Genomic DNA, 18,463 nt, shown 5'->3' on the forward strand with positions numbered 1-18,463 from the left:
CCCTTTGACCCAACGGGGAGAGAGCGTGAGAGAGAGAGAGAAAGAACAGCAAAGAGACATCAAAAGGCACAGAATTTCATCCCAGTCCCTCAAACATTCAGAAATTTATGGAATGTACAATTCGGAGTGAACAGCAGCAAAGCAGCTAATAACATGGACTGGCAAGACCTGTACACGGAGTAGGTCCTGTTCTGACAGGGAAGAGAAGGGCTGTGCCTGGACCAATTTTACATCAACCCAGTTACAACTGTACCAACAGCAGATCATTTTACCTGTGTCAAAACGATGCGCCACGCTTTTTGCTATAAAATGCCTTTCTTCCAGAGGGCGGTCGGGCAGGGAGCAGTGAGTGGGGTGGCTGGGAGAGGGAAGATGTGTTGGACATCTTCTTGTTTGGAAGGGGGGGAAAAAAAATCTCTCTCTCTCTCTCGAACCTGTGGGGAAGCTGCGGGATGTCACCTCAGACACCTTTATGGAAACTGAATTTCACTTCTCACAAATAGATAATAACCATCAAGCCTGGTTCAACCATACCTGGTAAAACCTTGATGCAAGGGGGCCAGGCAACTTTGAAGATATTTAGAGCCCTGTGGGAACAGCACTTTTTTGTAGGCCATTTCTGACAAAAAATATATATATATACAACTAAAATTATTTCTGAACAACGACAATAAACAAAAAAAAAATTAAAAAAAAAGTTCTTAATTATTCTGTTTTGTTTCTTTTACTCAAAGGTCGTCTAACAACCCCCTTTTTTTTTTTCCTGTACAATAAGGACTTCACGTACAAATTTTTTTTTTTTTATTTTTGAAATATTTTATCCTGCCAAATTAAAAAAATATATTATGGCAGCCTGTTTGTTTGTTTTTATTTTTATTTCCAAATTCACTAACAAAAAAGTACATTAAATCCCTTTAAAAGGACAAGCGTACAGTTAAAAAATTACAAGCTTCAGTAAAAATACAGCAAGTGCCTACATCATATGAATCAACCAATATCAATATCCATTCCAGAAGGGGAAGGGAATGGGGATGGGGGAAGAAAAAAAGAGAAAAATAGGTACAGGTCAGAAACGTGATTTTTTTTTTTTTTTTTCTGCAAAGCAATAACAATATTAAGCACTTTTTTCTACATACTTTTTCTACTTGGTGTAGCAATCACCTTTTAATCCCCGAATACAAGATTCTATACATTTTGGAAATAAAAATTCAACACCCAAGGCAGAAAAAAATTTACTAAAACTCAAGACTTTACAGTTACAGTGACAAGAACAAATTTATAGACCCACCATTTAAATTTTACTGCAACATTTTCAAGGAAAAAAGAAAAGGTTTTTTTTTTTTTTTTTCTTTCTGGTTTTGTAAAATGCCCAGGCATTCTCCATTATTACAAATACTGGTCCACTTTTACAGTAATCAAGAAATTTTAATATATATAATATATACTAAAACCCCGTCACCAAAAGAAAACAATATACACATGGCCATTATGGCATTTTTTTTAATAACCTATTAAGCAAACTTTGAAAAAAAAAAGATTGCTCAAACACACATACACACAATTTCTTTTTTACCCTTGTATGTATTCAATACTGTAAACGTATTTTAAGACAGAGTGCACTAAATTTAACTTTTAAAAAAAATTAGCCGTTGTTCCTGAATTGTTTTTTCTCATTCAATGATAACAACTTGTAATTTGTGTCATTTGAGTTTTAATTCAGCAGTAAATCATTTCCATTCCATTTCCTAAGCAGCGTTGTCCTGAAAAAAAAAAAAAAGCTGAGAATAATTCAGCTAATGGATGTCCGAAGTTGTGCTGGGTATACATCTTCATTTGATTGGGTCTTATGGCATTTTCATGTCCACTATCTTCAACCAGTAATTTTTTATTTTTTTTTTTTAAGTAAATGTGGCTCTTTTTTTCTAAAGAATGTACTTTTCTTGTTTTACTTTTTTTTTTTTTTAAAGTCTTTTCATTTCACAAAAACATTTTGCATTTGTCTCAAGAGACTCAAATAGGAAGATCAGTTTTCAAGGCACTCACGTCAAATTGAATGGCAGTAGAAAAACTGTCCAATAAATTATTTTTATTTATTTTTCTTTATAGTGCCAGTATTGTGAATGCCATGCTTAGCAACACTGACACTTAATCTCAGCTGTTCCCTTACAGTTTAACCCACCTTTGGGCCAAATAGAAGAATATGACGTAATTTCTTGTTGAGAAGCCATTTTTCTCTTAACCACAAACAAAAGCTTTAAAGTGCGGGTCAACATAATTAAAATCTCTAACCATAATTGTCCACTGTTTGTTAATATTAGGCATAATGAGCTTTGAAAAAACTGGAAATTTGAAAGTAGAGCAGGTGCATTTTTCTGTTCTTTACTTTTTTTTCTATTGTAATGCTTTTCTCAAAATACAATTAACTTCTGTTCCTAATTAAGTCAATGGGAAAATTCTTGCCGACTTCAGTAGGAGCAGAATCTTGCCAAGATAAGTAGATGGACTAGAATTTATTTTTTCCTTCCTTATAATAGCATAACATCATTGTACATCATATAAGATAGTTTTGATATTTCCATTCATAAACGAAAAGACTACGAGTCAAGTCTTTTCATTGAGAAATTGCCACTTGCCCATCCTCTAGTAATTCTTTTAACTACAGCAAATTTGGACTAAAGGAGAGCCACGTACAGACATCCTAGACTCAGCTTTGTGTTTATGAGGTTTAAAATGAAAAATTTGGCTCCTCTGATGTTTGTAAAGAATGTTACAATACTTGAGATGTATTTTTATTGTCTCTGGGAAGAGTGGCAGGAGGGGAAGAGGGAGGGAAAAACCCCCGAAAGTGACAATGTGGCACCATTCTGTTGCCATAGCTTTAATAGCAAGAAGAAACTATCCAGTAATAATGCACAATTAAGAATGTTAACTGTTTTTTGAATGTAGCTGCCTTTTGCACCTATGACTTTTTAGTTGACGTGACTTTAATGGTGAAATCCATCTAGAAAAGGCCTCTATCATTAGCGACATTGTCAGTGCTACATATTCTATCCAATTCCAAAAGAAAGTGCTAATTTTAAAGATTGTTATCCGCTGTACAATTTTGTTTTCCCTAATCTTCAGGGTTATTTAAAAAGAGGAAAGGAAAAAGAAGGGGGAGGAAGGGTGAAAGAAAGAAAGATCTGTTAAAATGCTGGCTTCTTCACAAGAAATTACACATGCTTAGCTTAAATTTCAACAAAGCAGCGGCCCAAAAATTATAATTTAAAAAGATATGTTTCTCCCCTACAATGCAAGTAATCTCAGGCTACGACTGGGTAAAATTAAAAAGGGATACCCAACAAAATTTAAAAGAAATTTAAACAGAAAGAATAAAAAAAAGTACCTGCACATGCCAAAAAATTACAAAAACCCAATAAATACAGAAATTATTGCACAGTTAAAAGGCTCCACAATTTTTACTGCCTTAATCAACCCTCGGGTTTAATAGAACTTTGTAGACACAGGTTATATTTAAGTGCCAAAGTCTGGCACCTACCATAGTTATGCTAAGTAATGTTTACGGAGGCAAGTTAGGTCATCTTTTCTCAGTTGGCAATAGTTAAAACTGTACAAATAAAATGTTACCTAGACCCCTGAAATTTAACCTAGCGGGGGAGGGGAGGGGGGCCTTAGCTTCTTTCTGCCTGCTCAATTTTGACGTCATTTGTCAGCAAATGTTCTCCATGCCACTTTTTCATGTGTTTCTCCAGGGTGCTGTAAACACTGAAGGGCATCTGGCAAATGTCGCAGCGGTAGACCTCCTTCCCTATCTGGCCATGCGTTTTCATGTGACGCGTCAGCTTACTGCTCTGGGCACATGCATAGTTGCAGAGCTCGCATTTGTAAGGCCGCTCTCCAGTGTGGCTCCGACGGTGCACCGTCAAATTGCTGCAGTTCTTAAAGACCTTGCCACAGTACTCACATGTATCGCTCCTGCGCCCTTCCTTCGAGCTGGGTCGCCCAGGACCTGGGCCGCTGATGTGGGGGGTGCTGCCTCCGGAGGCCGTGCCGCTGCGCCCTGAGAGCCCCCCGTCCAGCATGTCCCCCGGCGGGGTGGAGAAACGCAGGCTCCCATTCTCGGACGAGTGCTCGGAAGAGGTGGCGAAGGGAGATTGTCGGGAGTCTGTGAATCCTAGAAACGGATCCTTCATGAAGTGCCTCGATGCTGCGTACCCTACCAGCCACTGGGAGTAAACGTTTTCGGAAGGTATTATTGTTGCTGGTGGCAAGTCCAAATCTTTCTCAACTTTTATTCGTTTAGATGAGTTGTTTAAGCTGGGGCTTGTGATAGGTGTTGGCTTCCGAGGGAACAAGTTTGGGAAGGGCTCACCTGGGCCAAAGTTTCTTCCGTTGACCGTCCCCTCCTCGGTGCGGTCCAGCTCTCCTACCACCGAGTCTTCATCACCTGTGTCTCTTGGACAGAGGTCTCGCGGACACAGGTCTCGTTGGTCAGAAGACCTTTTCATGAAGCTACTCCTCTTCTGTTTCTCAGCTAGCATGTCGTTGTATTGCTGGATGGCACCGAGACTTACATTCTCTATCACTTTTCCCAGGACGAGGGATTTCTCATCTGGCAGTGATTTGGAACCATTTTCTCGGTTACGACTCAGCTCTGAGTCCATACTGAAGCTTGACTCTGGCCTGCTCTCATTTTCCAGCTCCTCTTCCTCCTCCTCCTCCTCTTCCTCTTCTTCATTGTCATGGCCGAGGGAGGGATCGCTCTCATTCCTGAAGTCTGTCTCACTGGATTTCAGTCCCTCTCCAGTGAGTTCACTCGTGCCTGGCTCAGGAGAACTCGTGGTGGACAGTCCATCATCTGACCTGCCTGTCATGGAGCCAGCTTTATGCATATGCGTTTTCATGTGACGCTTTAGCTTGCTGGCTTGGGAGCAAGCATGGTCACATAGCTGACATTTGTAGGGCTTTTCTCCTGTGTGACTACGCCGGTGGACAATAAGGTTGCTCTGGAACTTGAAGGTTTTCCCACAGAATTCACAGGACTTACTCTTGGCCTGAGGCTGGGGAGGCGTAGTGCTGCTTGGGGGCATGGGGGGCAGTGGTGGGGTGCTCAAAAAAGGTGATTTAGGACTCGGCTGGAAAGGATTCAGCAGGCGATGCATAGGGTTGGTGCGACTGGGCGAGACTGGCGGAGGGGTGGAACTGTTTCCTGCCAGCTCTCGAAGCCTTCTGGAGAAATCCATCGCTGGGGACTCAATTGCCATGGGGTTTAAACGCATAACTCTGTCAAAGGCACTGGGATGCTGGGCAACTAACCCCATTTCTTCGGCACTAAGGCGATGTGGATCCAGATGATGACGAGGTGGTGGGCTGAATAGGGGAGGCGTGTTTGGGAGCCGACCCTCACCAAAGCCAGGATGTTCACGCAAGATGGGTCCTGTCATCCGCAGAAGATTAAAAGGGTTGTTGTCTCCAAGGAAATTCATCAGCGGGGACTGTGCAACAGTCTCTGGTCCCAGAGGAGGAGGGATGGTGATGCGTGGAGTAAGGGAACTGTTGGAAGGGCTTGTTTCCAGGTAGATGCGGAATCCATGTGTGTTCTGGGCATGCTGAAGCAAGAACCAAGCGCTATTAAAAGGCTGCTTGCATGTTGTGCAAATATAGCTTGAAGGCTCATCTTTACCTATAAAAGAAAAACAGAAAGAACACTCAAAAAATAATACAGTGGAGAACATTCAAATACAGTTGGCATGTGCTTTATTTTGCTAACACATTTCCTCCTTGGCATTTCTGAAAGAAGGACTTAATTGCAATGTATTGACTGATATAAATTGTTGAACAGCACATTTACTCACCACACTTATTCAGTTAACATGTATGATAAAATATCACGCATACGCATTGGTGCCATATACGTTTATACCCTCCAACTTGCAAATAAAACCTTTTATGACGCATGAGGATCCAAATCCTTTCATGTGTTTATTCCACAAAAAAGGAATTTGTTTCAAGGGATTTATGGCTATGTATGAAAATCAAAGAAAATTCAGTATGGTAGGTTTTATGGGGCACCTGCAGGAGCTTCAGTATCATTTCCACTCTTTCGGTTTGTATTTTATATACTCAGGGCAGCAGTCCACTGAGATCCTGCTGAATTTAATATATACATGCTTCAGTCATGCCAGAGCTTCCATTTTTAAAATAGTATGTAGGTATTAGCTGCTCAAGCCCTATTTGAGTCAACAGGAGCTTGAAAAACGTATCCTTGCATAAACCACTTTGACATTCTCTTTGCCAAAACACCAAGAAGCCACTCAAATGAAACATCCAGTAATCAAAGCTGACAGCAGAGCTGCAATTAACAGTAACAAATGTCGGGCCATGCTTGAACTGGGTCCCAAGAATTTCTGAGCCTAAGCCTGCTCTCCAATGCAGAAATGCTCACCGGGGCCAAAAACATTGTTCTGTTTGCCTTTCTAGGCTCTTTGAACGACTGCATAAAGGTGGAAAGCATTCCTTTAACCTTGATTCAGCTTTACATAAAGGACAGGTGTGGACAAGTCGGTGCTACAGTCATAATTTTGCTAGCTAGAAAATTCCAGTCCTGGGCACAATATAAATTATATGCTATCTTCAAAATGCACTTTCTCTCCCGCAATCCTTTTTCAATGCCTCTTCAACATTCCAATAACTTTATAAGTACATATCTACTTGAAAATCGTGATCTGGTGTTTGTTGTTTTTAAAACAAGGGTCAGGTTTCCTAAAAAACAACTCTTTACTTTGAAAAATCTACAATTAATTTCTTGTTAGATGGCTTGTTTGTTTGTTTGCTTGTTTATGAATTTTACCCCTCCTGCACCCAAAGGCACTGAACTTCCTACAAGTTCTGAACCCAAACCCAGCTGCCCTCAAAGCCTGTGAAATGCCCCAAGCAACCTAGCCTCCCCACTGCAGCGTGAGTCTGAAGCTGTCAGCCCATTGGGGTATCACAATCAAAGTTTGAGCTTTAAAATAGAAGAGTTTATAAGGTGAGCAGAAGCGTATCATCAAAACTACCTTTGTAAAGAGAAATGACTCACAGCAGCCAAGAAAAAAATTACATCTGGGGCACACAAGGAAAGGAAGGATTGCTGCTGGCTGAATTCCCCTCTTCTGGCTGTTGCGGGAACGGCTGCTGCTAACAAAATCTACAAAACCCTAGACAAGGAGGCTAGAGGATTATCTGCCTACCTATCAGCCTGTCAGTCTATCTAATCTTATCACCCAATGAACATCCATAAAAGCGTAAAGGAACGAGCATCTATCAGGCTGGGACTTCCATACAAAGGTATGTGATAAATGTAGTGCAGTTCCTCCTGCTTCTATTGATTTTGCAAGGCTGTTGCTGCGGATAGCACTTTCAGACCCCAATTTCGGAGAATCCAGCTGTCTACGGCCAAGAAAAACTCTACCCAGCACAGCGAGTGTTTCTGACTGACACAGCCCCACACCCCAGCCCTTCACACTGTGCTGCACAGGATGCACTCAGATGCTCTGATTAATCTCTAGCAACTACTGTTGGAGAAGAAACAAGTTTGGGAGCAGTACTGTGCTTGGGGAAAAAAAAAAAAAAGTGCCTGTAACTGCTATTGACATTAATGAAAGCCACGTACAAACACTGAAAGGAACTGATACATTATCCCTTAAAATCTACTCAGCACTCAGGCAGTTAGGGAGTTTTATGTCAGCTCTGCAGCCAAAGCAACAGCAAATGCTCCCATTATTACTTCAAATATTTAAATTTCTGTTTCTTACAGAAATATGATGAAAATGTCTAGACGTTTAACTTTTCTTGCACAGCAACATGTGTAGTATAAAAAGTGACAGAAATCATTGAAGCAGACTAAAGTATATAACATACTCTGTCAAAAGCTTTTTTTAACAATATGTTTTACCTCAGCTCACCCTAGAATAGATTTTAATAAAACCCCTTCTGAAGTGTGATCTAATAGCAAATGAAGTGCAGCATCTTACAAGGTCATATATCTTCAAATTAAAGAGTGCTCTGCACCCTTCACCTTCATTTTATCCACTCTAATTAATCGATTTATTACCCACAGCTGTTCGATTCTTTCATTTTTAAAGTCACAGCATGCATTCTCTTTCGTTGGTTTCTTTTTCTTCCTTTAAAAAAATAAAGTGTGTGTGTGTGCATGCATTCTCCCTGCTTAGCTCAAGAGCTGACAGGGGGAAGAAAGCAGCTGTGCATTAGATGACAGCAACAGCAACACGTTTACTTCAGCAAAGGCACATACGTAAAAGAGAAGAATTCCTGAGCAGGCTGAGGATCAAGGCCAATCTAAAACTGAAATGGCTGATTAAAAAAATTACCCTCAAAATGGCAGCCAGCTGGATGCTTGCTACTATGCGTTATGTGGAACTGAGATGTTTCATTTTATTCTCCAAAACTTCACCTCCATGAAATCCAAGTGAGGAAAGAAAACTCTCTCCTTTTCACTTTTCTTTCATACAGAACAAATTAGTGCTATTAGTGATGTAAGATTTACCAACTAGAAGCTATAAAAGTCTTCCCTTCCCTTCCCCACCCTTCTCTTCCCTTCTTGTTTTGTTTAGATTTCATGTTCCTAAACACTTATCTTGAGGAGACCACTACTCACTGACTGCAGGCAATCTGTCTACCAACCTCTAACTGCTCCATAAGTGTTTGCACGTGTTTGTGTATATGGATATATATACAAGTACATGTATGCATATATATATATAAATTTTTGCAAACCTCAAAGACTCTCCCCAGACTCTTTTTTAAAAAATAATAAAAATAAAATAAAATGTTCATTTCCATATTATCACTTCGTGGTTATCTTGCCTAGAAGTTGCCCTAAGCAGTGTAGATGCTCACTTTTAAGAACAGAACAATGTCAAAAAGTCTTTGAAGATCCACTCTGAACATTTTTATATTCAAGAATTCACTAAATATTTTAAACATGCCCAGAAACAGCCATGTATTGCTCAAGAATGATCCTTATATTTAATAATGCAGTGCACCTACACTATAAAACTCTTTGTTATAAGGCTACTTTTGATATATGGCTATCTTAATCCCTAGCCACCTGCACTGAAGTCTGTCTAAATACCGGCGTTATGACAACTAGCTATATAGGCTTTGCCATGTGCAGTCTTTATCACTTTAGCATGTGCTTGACTTTAAGCATGTGAGTAATCAACATCAGGGAAACTTAAGCATAGTCTGAAGTGCTCTGTTGGACGGTGATGAAATTATTCATGTGCTTAGAGTAAAACACAAGCCAAGACTTCATTAATACTGTTCAATGAATTGCATATGGGTTCTGTAAAAAGACCTGATTTTAAGGACCAAGGGATCAAATATAATTTTTTACCTTTATGCTGGTTGGCTTCAGGGCTTCTCTAAATACAAACAAATACTACCACTGCGGGTTGAGACACTTCACAGTCTGTAGGACTGAATCCTACTGAGATGTCAGCACATGGGTTTCAGAAATCCTGATTTTAATGCTAGAAAGAACTACAAAATTAAAGAATGAGAAGACTGGGTAAATCTTAAGGGTTACTCTGGTCAAATTCCTGACCCAAGAGCAGTCCATATCTTTGCATCTGTTTCTATGCATGGTAGATGCTCAATTACCCCACTTCAAAGGCCACCCTCATGGAGAACCTGCAACCTTTTCAAGTCTATCTTATCCCTCCTCTTCTTTAAAATCATGAAGGCTGCTTTAATGCCTAACCTAAATCTTTCTTCCTTCACTTTAAGATCATAATATTGTGTCCTACCCTACATGGACATCAAAAACACAGGAAACTATTTAGTTTGCACCTCACAGGCCATTTGGGCATCATCCAGCCAGGTGATTTGTAGTTGAACAAGATCAGATCTTTTAGCATGTGCTTCCCCCAGCTTGAAATGCCAGTTGAGAAAAATCTATTGTGTATATGGCTAATCTGTAGCAGTGGTTGACTATCCTCAGTGTTTAAAATATGGTTCTCTTTTTCAATTGGAAGTGCTGGGTTCAACTGGCAGATATTAGGTCTTATCTTGTAGATTAAAAATCTCCCTAGCATCTACCTAAGTAGATAATTATAAACAATGAATTTATTGAATACTCATCTTTTCTGAGTATTATCTCAAAACATGGTTTTTCCACAAATATTAAAATGTGTTTCCTCTATTACTGCATGACAGATTATGCTCTGTTCAAAATGTCAAATTAACAATGAGTTGTTTTTTTCTTTTACATGAACAGCACAAAACAAAGTTAAATTTGCATTTCTTCCTGACAAATTCTGCCCTGAGAGAGGGGCACTGAGAGCACACAGGTAATTTTGCTCAACCTATAAGAGCAGTCTGAGTGTGTGGACATTCACTGCACTGTGCCAGGTAGCCTGAAATCCCTGGTTTACTGGTCCTCTTCTTTCTAACTTGCATCACTCAGTGAGACATGGATCTTCCTTGCCCAGTTGGTACACGACTTCCTCAGCTGAATGCTGAGTGCCTTTGCCCAGGAGATGAATTTCCCTCAAACTATCCTCAGTTATTCTGGATACCATCAAACAATAATCAGTGTAAGATAACAACTGTTGAGAATTCATTATTTTCTGCTGGGCTACAGTGACATCCAGTGCCTTACAAAGTCTCCCCTCAGCATTTCTAAATAATTGCATTAGCTGTAACAGAGAATGAACTCCCCTCTGTTTTTAATCACCCATAATCACCCATCTATAGCCGCTGCTAGGACTGCAGTGAGTAGCAAGTCAGGTCGGCATAACTACTGTCATTCTTTACCTCTAGCAATACTTTCTAGATAACGTTTCTGGTTCCCTTTACGAAGTTACTACAGTAGCAATAAAAATGGTAAGGAATTTTAATGCTGCTTTACAGCACCTTTAGAAGTTCGGGAAAAGTAGAAACTTGGAAGCTTTAAAGAAAGGACATTTTTTATTGGAGCACTCAGGAACAGACGTGTATCAAGTTCCCACAGACTTTCTACCTATGTTACTTTCTTCTCCACCACTCGATTTTTAATGAGCATTTAAATAATTACTCCTTGTTATTATGACAGTTATTCTAATAATACCAATAAAGGCAGCATAGATGCTCCATAAAAAAACACACCTCTAATTGAATTATTATTAAATTAAAATGTCGTAATTGGGAATACTAGTTTAACAAGTCTCCTTATAAGATCAACTGACATTAAAGAGAAGCGCATTAAATACTGGAAAGATTTAGTGTTTCACAGTGAAGAAAATTTATGGATCTGTGTGGTTTGACAGGTCACCTACAGAAGGGCCAAATATTTTCCAAGTGTCTGCAGCGTGGACTATACTGATTCATAACTGATGCATCATTGCATATGCAAAGACACTATAATTGAGTGCAACTATAGATGAACGCTCCTGATTTTGAGAGTTTTTTCCTCCCTGCATTCTCTGGAGTGTTAGGAAGTGCTACTACCTCCATTTCACAGAGCAACTGGCAGTCTTCCCAAGAGACCAAGATATTAAACAGAGCCCATGTCTGAATGGGGATCATGGCTGCTAGTTCTGTGACAGTCATTAGTTTTAAACATCAAATGCAAAGGAACCATTTCACTTTATACTTCATTTTAATTTTGTTTTGATGGCAGTACAAGCTGAAGATGTAAAACAAGTGCAGCTCCTCTATTCATCCCGAGAGCTAACATAGTGCATCCATCTCTACACTGCCTTCTCTAAAGAAAGGGCTCGAGAACATCTTGGAGCACTTCCTGCTGAGGGTGGCAGGGACTATAACCAACAATTCATAAAGTAAGCATCAACTGGTGGCAGAAGTTGGTAACAGTTCATAAAGTAAGCATCAACTGGTGGCAGAAGTTGGTGTTTTATAACTTAGGAAGACGCCTGCAGTCTCACAACCTAAGCACCTCCAATTCTCCACTCAGATAAGCAGCCACACTCTCTTGTAAAGCTCAGCCAACCTGAAGTGTGTCTCAGTCAAGGAGAGGATAGAAAGGCTTTAGGTGCAAGAACCCAAGCTGAGGGGCCATAGAGCCTGTCATCATCTGGCAATGGGGAATCTCAAGACATGGTTGGTGAAGGCAAGAATGTGACAGGGAAAAAAAAAGTGAAATGTTTTTAAGAGGTGGATGGAAAAATAAGCGTCTGAAAGAAGAGAAGTAATGAGAAGTTCTGTTCTTCTCAGTAACAGAATCTTGTCTTATCCCATACTTGGCCCTGTTTTCTTGCTTTGACTTTAATAGCCTATCTCTTCCAGTGCCATCTTCAAGGAGAAAAAAAAAAAGCGTGACTTCTTGCAGTGCTCTTCTCCCACACACTGCCTATGTGCTTTACAGCTTTCCCCATCCTGTTTCTTCCTTGACTACTGGAACTGCAAGTTCTCTACAGAGATTATGCAAAAGCTTTATGCCAAGAGCACCTACAAACCTCACAAGACCCTCTTATTCCCGTCACTAATTTTAATTAGCAATGTGAATATTCTTGAGAGCATTTTCCACCTGTTGAAAAAGATCTACAATGTCACTGGTTGACACCCATATGGAAATATACTAATATTGCATTAATATTAGTAATAAGCTTATGTAACTATTTCTATGCTAAGGCCAACTGCCAAGTTCTTTGCTGGATTAAATATTGCCCCGGTTTGGAGAGCCTTTTTTGTTTTCTGAAACCATTTGTGTTTTTTAGCGTTGAGGACAGTGCTGACCATATTTAGGCAGAACAGAAAATTTTCTATTTATCATTCTTGTAATAACAAATATCTTTTTGTCAAATACGCAATTTTATCATGAGAGGAAAACCCAAAAGATTAATTGCCAATTGCATTGTTGAGAAGTTACGCTGCCGCGCTGTTTATCTACAGCCAATCCTCTCACAATTCCAAGAACAAAGAGCATGAATCCTTGAAAGACTGAGATATCAACCTGATGCCTGAATACTATACTTTTAGCCAAACTCTGATTTGAATTATCCTGCTGTGAATTCAAAGTACCTCTGATGACCACCACTGCAGACATCTAAGTTTCTCCTCATAAGTTATACTAGGTTATCACAAATAGGCATCTTATCTAGGCTTATATGAATATACTAACTTGTGATTTTGTTTTCATTTAACTTTCCCCAGAAGCATTTTACATGTCCTCTCCAGCATCTATAGTTACAAAAAGGGAGGATGCTGCAGGCTACAGCCATGCATAACTCAAACAGATGCTTCCTGCTTCTTAATGGACACAGGCGACCTTTGGCTGAAGATGTAGCTTGTGTTCAATAGCCCATTTTGTATGAGACTTAATCATACCCCAGAACCATACTGCCAGAGTCACATAAGTGAGCCAAATGCACAGCTCAGTTTAATGTCTAGTGCATTGCAAAATGGCACTATTATATTTTTAGGTATAAAATGTCAATAGTCATTTTGGGCAACTTCCTTCTGGATGTCCAATTTCTCATTCCTTAAAAGGGCTCGTGGCTTACTGGAAGTTCAGCCTACAGACACACAAGAAGTGCTTTTATTTAGTGCAGAAAAAAGAAAGAGAACTGTATAGCAAAAAACTGGAACTCTCAACACAGGGATTTTGGCCCAGAAGGGCTATTAAAACGGAAGATAAACATTTTTGTCATCTCAGAACAACTTCTTCTAATTGGTGTTAAATTCCAAACTACAAGGGCAATTTATAAAATGGAGAAAGAGAGAAGTGTGAAAAGTAAGGAGCAAACAGGAAAATCAATATCAAAAGATCAATAGTGAATGAGTTAACTTTTAAATAGCCCTTTGTGATACAGCTGTTTCAATTGACTCCACCTTTAGCATCTAAACAGCTTTGTGTCTTTCAGTTAGTTTCTTTGAACCTCAGACATTAGCTAGTTGATTGTGAGGATGCTTTACAAACCTACCGCATAAAATAGTGAAAACGATCAGTGAAAATGGGGAACATAATACAGAGGGGGAAATGTACCCACTGTACAGATGAAAAGACCATGGGAATACTCCTGGCTGGTGGGTTTATATATAGGATCCCATTTACAGCATTCATGAAAAACCCTTGTACTGCTCAAGGACACTTTTAGGCCTTTTCTTTGCATAAGGTATTCAAATGTATTTGAAATAATGTCAGTCTTTTCTACAACATATGAAATATGCCAGCAGCTTGCCTTTAAATCGGTTTCCTGTAAGTAGTTTTGTTTGAAAACTGGCAAGTGCAGGGATTTCTTTTTTTTTTTTCTTTTTTTCCACAGACTTTTCTAAGGTGCCATTTTCTCATCTTAGAAGCAGGAATTCTGAGTAATCTGAATAACGGCTTAGAGGAGGATACATAAAGGAAATTGTCTATGTCATATAATGGAAAAATAAAGAGTAAATTAGGAAACAATAAAAAAAACCATAGGGTGAAAACAAATTTTCCTGTTTTTTTTTTTTTTTTCTTTCCCCGGGAGCACTTCAGTCTGTTTTACTACAACTATTTCTTAAGGGTATTAGGTGTCTATTCATAGTTAGTAAATGAAATAGCATTTTTGTTTTAATTCACTGCTTCTTTAACAAATGCTTACTCCCATCTCTGCTTCTTTAAATCCACAAAATCTCCACGTTCAATCCTAAGAAGTATTATAAAGGCTGTAAATCTTGTTTTAATGGAATGTACATTTAGCTATGAGGAGATAATTGACGTTATGGAGGGCCTAGATGCTGAATTATATAGGTTATCTAATACAAAGGGGACTCATTACTGAAGCACTACAAACAAGTAGTAATATATGTATATTGTTCTGAGTGGCGTTATAGCAAAAGTGTTCAGGTCTGCAGGGATTTATAAAACACAAGAAAACAGCAGACATGCACTTGTAAATTTGTCTCATTTGTCTCTGAAGTTAAAGGTTATTCCCTTGATCTGAATTTGTAATAAAAACATGCTAGACTAAGGTTTGTAGAGAATGTTTGAATATGTAAATTGTGTATAATGATAGGCAATTATAGGGTAAAAACTGGACCTTATGAATGTTACAGAATTGCATGGAGCATCAAAGTATTTTCCTTCAGATGAAATATTTATCTTTTATGCATGTTATAAGCACTTTTTCAAAGGTATTCAGCAACCTATTTGAGCAGAGAGTTGACAAAAATCAAACCATTACAACCGAGTAAGACTGTGGGCTTATGCACAGGAGAAGCCACAGCTTTTTACAAAATATACATAATAAATCTCTTGAACTAATGGTTCCAGAGATGGATCCTCAAGGACAAGTTCCACTGATTTTCACTCCCTTAGATGAAAGCTGGTCAGATGTTTCTGCATTATTATTTTTTTTTAAAGATGTGGGGGTGGAAGCATGGGGAGAGAGAATAACTAGGTAAGAATGCGCATTTGCCTGGACTGATGCAATGAAACCCCATTTCCCCATCAGTTAGTTGGCTGCTGTTTTTAGGGAATAAAAATAAAAATAAAAATAAAAATAAAAAAAGAAAGGAAGAAAAAAAAAAAGATGCTGCATCAAGATACGCAGGAGTAAAGCCGGGAGATGATACTGTAGTTTATGCTACTGAAGATAAGGTTTTCTCCTTCTCTGAGCACGACAGTCTGTTCAGGTTAACCAACTGCAGTGTTAGAATAACTCCAGCCGACTTGTCACAGAGTACAAAAGTCATCAGCAACTGAATGTTCTTTTCTGCACCGCAATTAAGACGAATCAATACGACGTGCCACAAATGGTATTTTACTCTCAATAAGAACTCGGGCTGAGTTTATTCAGAATATTTTAGCGCTTCCCCAGGGGATTTTGGTCCGACGCAGATGGCAAATAAAGTACTCAGCCTAGGGCTAGAGCACATTATGCTAATTCTAATGTCAGATGTACTTTAATATACAGCTCTATTTAATCACCCCATTATTTCACATTTCCATATGAAAAACCTGCGGCACTTCTGCAGAGCTTTCACTCTGCGACAATGCCAGCTTCCTTCAACTAGCTCGCTGCGGAACAGAAAAGGAGACTGGTCATTCTCGCCAGTCAAAATGTTACAGTTTCAAAGTTTCAGTATTCCTGAATTTAAAGTGGGTCTTCCAGCGCAATTAGCAAATCGCTCTGCTAGAATGCTGATACGCACAAAATGCTAAGGAGGTGTGATTTAAAAAAATAAAATCACAGCCTTCCCTCCACACCTTATCCGCTTGCGCACACAGACGAACACAGCACACATCTCAAATCTGCTTGAAGAGTAGGAATAATAAAAATAATGACAATATTTTCCCACTGTGATTCAACCAATATTCTCAGCTTTTGTTACCAAAATAGTGCTAGTCCTGGCTGGACGGCTTTCCTTACTTAGAAGAGCAGACATGGCTGGCACAGCTGCCAACCTACAGATGTCTCAGAAAAAAAACCTTCCTTGTGTATCAATAATTTTTGCCCGTAACAAACTACACCTCTAATTAGATTTAGAAGCCATACACCTTCAGCGTGGGCCACTATCCAAATTATCTGCAAATTCACCTTTATGTCACATCTCTTGTGACCACAGAATTTGAGTGATGGATTTGAAGGAAAAATGATTTCAAATTGGATTTACACTGAAAGAAATGAAGGAGAAACCTTTCCTATGGAGCTGGTTTGGGGTTGTTTTTTTTTTGTTGTTGTTGTTGTTTTTTGTTTTATGTTGTTCTTTTTCAAGCCATCAAGGCATTACATGAGCAGGCAGGGAAAGCAGAAGCAATCTTTGGAGCACCTCTTTAGCATCCCAGTGTTCCCTTCCTAACAGTGCTGTGGTGGACCCTTAATACAGTGCTTATGTACAACCACAAGTGACATGAGTTGCACAGTCTCAATAAAACCTTCCTCCAGTTTGGTATAACTGGGCCTCCATGATAACCAGTACTGTACATCATGGGAAGCCAGGTCAAGGCTGGATTATGCCAAGATGTTGTTTGAGCACTGCATGAAGCTTTAGTCAATTAGTTTTCTAATCAAGTCAGTAACCTACAATATATTTCAGACACACACACACAAAAGTCTATTTAGAAAAAGACCTACTTTTTCCTCCTTCAACCACCCAATCTGAATCCTTTAAAAATTGTTCAGCAAAGCATGCAGTAGCCAGCACCTGGGGCCAGACCTCACCTGGTTTCACTGCTATGCATCAACATTTAAAGATACAGAACTGCACTGCTGTGCCTTGACACGGCATATGTCACAACTGCCATGTCCTAATTTGATCACGGTGGATGATATCCTCCACATTCAAGGCAGAAATGATTATATTTTAAATAATAACAATGTAGATAATACATAAATATATGTTTTATAAAGATACATATATATCTACATGTATACGAATGTGTCTATGATATAAATGAAGGTAATAGATGATACATGATAGAAGATAGACAGAGATATAAAAGTGATTTGCTCTGTGCAAGAATGGCTATGAATATTGCACTGTGCCTAAAGGAAAGAGAGGGGCTGAGTACAGGGCACAGGTGCATCCTTCTCCAGTTATTCCAACTAGACTTTCACATACATAGCTTGATCCTGAGGGAAGCAGATACAACAGTTTCACCCTTCGGGAAGTTTTACTTCAATAGGAAATACAGCACAAGCTAATTTAGTAAATTGGGCCAGCTTGAAGGTTTGTTAAATGGCGAATATCTCATCCTGAATATGAGCAGTTAGATTCCAAAGAGGAAGAGGAAACAAATGTTTTATATCCTAATACAAAGCCCACTAAGGTCAATGTGAATCTTTTCACTAACTTCAATGGGCTCCACATGAGGGTCTTCTTCCTCACTGGGATTTGTTAGTCTCAAGACACCATCTTCAATGTAGGGATAAATCTGGTTTGTGGTGGTGGAGTTAAAAGAAGAAAACTGATTTCACAGCAGCTGTAAGCCTAAGGAACGCAGATGTAAATATATTAGAGGAATAAATGGAGACACAGCTAGTAAAGTATCTTGTGTATCTTTAGTTAAAATGAACAACAAAAAAAAAGTTGAAATATGAGAAATACATAAACTGAAATTAATCCTTGACAACTTGGCTGCTTTTTCTTATGCTGATATTAAGTTTTTTGGAATTAAAAAAAAAAAGAAGAAGAAGAAGAATTTTCTGCATATTTATCCTATTTCTGTACCTCAGCTTAGATAAAGTAACTGCATTTTTAAGCTCTGTTATTAAGAATTATTTGCAAAAACGTCCTTTGCAGAACATCTATTTAATATCATATTTATTCTTGGCAATAAACAAACTTGTGAAATCCCATTCAATTATGTGATTTTTTTGAGTGCCAGAATGTCTGCACACACATCTTACACTAAAGGGCTCCAACAGAACTCAGAGTCCCGTAAAGAAAAACCCAGACAGGGTGAACAAAGGAGAAAAATGTGTAGAAGCTTTTAAAGTCTAAATATTAAGGGAGGGTAGTGATGTCAGGGGCGCACTGC

General features: G+C 39.0%; 1 protein-coding gene across 4 annotated transcripts in view; it reads right to left on the reverse strand.

The window, feature by feature from the left end:
• Positions 1-1,943: 1,943 nt before the first annotated feature.
• The window catches only part of BCL11B (BCL11 transcription factor B), a 91,557-nt gene continuing 75,037 nt past the window's right edge, over positions 1,944-18,463 (reverse strand). For all 4 annotated transcript variants that reach the window (XM_031593018.2, XM_031593017.2, XM_031593020.2 and 1 more), the window contains one exon: positions 1,944-5,683. In XM_031593018.2, the coding sequence (XP_031448878.1) occupies positions 3,672-5,683 (2,012 nt within the window). In that variant the 3' untranslated portion in view covers positions 1,944-3,671. The remainder of the gene's footprint in view (positions 5,684-18,463) is intronic.

The sequence above is a fragment of the Phasianus colchicus genome, chromosome 5 (assembly GCF_987193195.1).
Source record: "Phasianus colchicus chromosome 5, bPhaCol1.hap1.1, whole genome shotgun sequence".
Lineage (NCBI taxonomy): Eukaryota > Metazoa > Chordata > Aves > Galliformes > Phasianidae > Phasianus > Phasianus colchicus.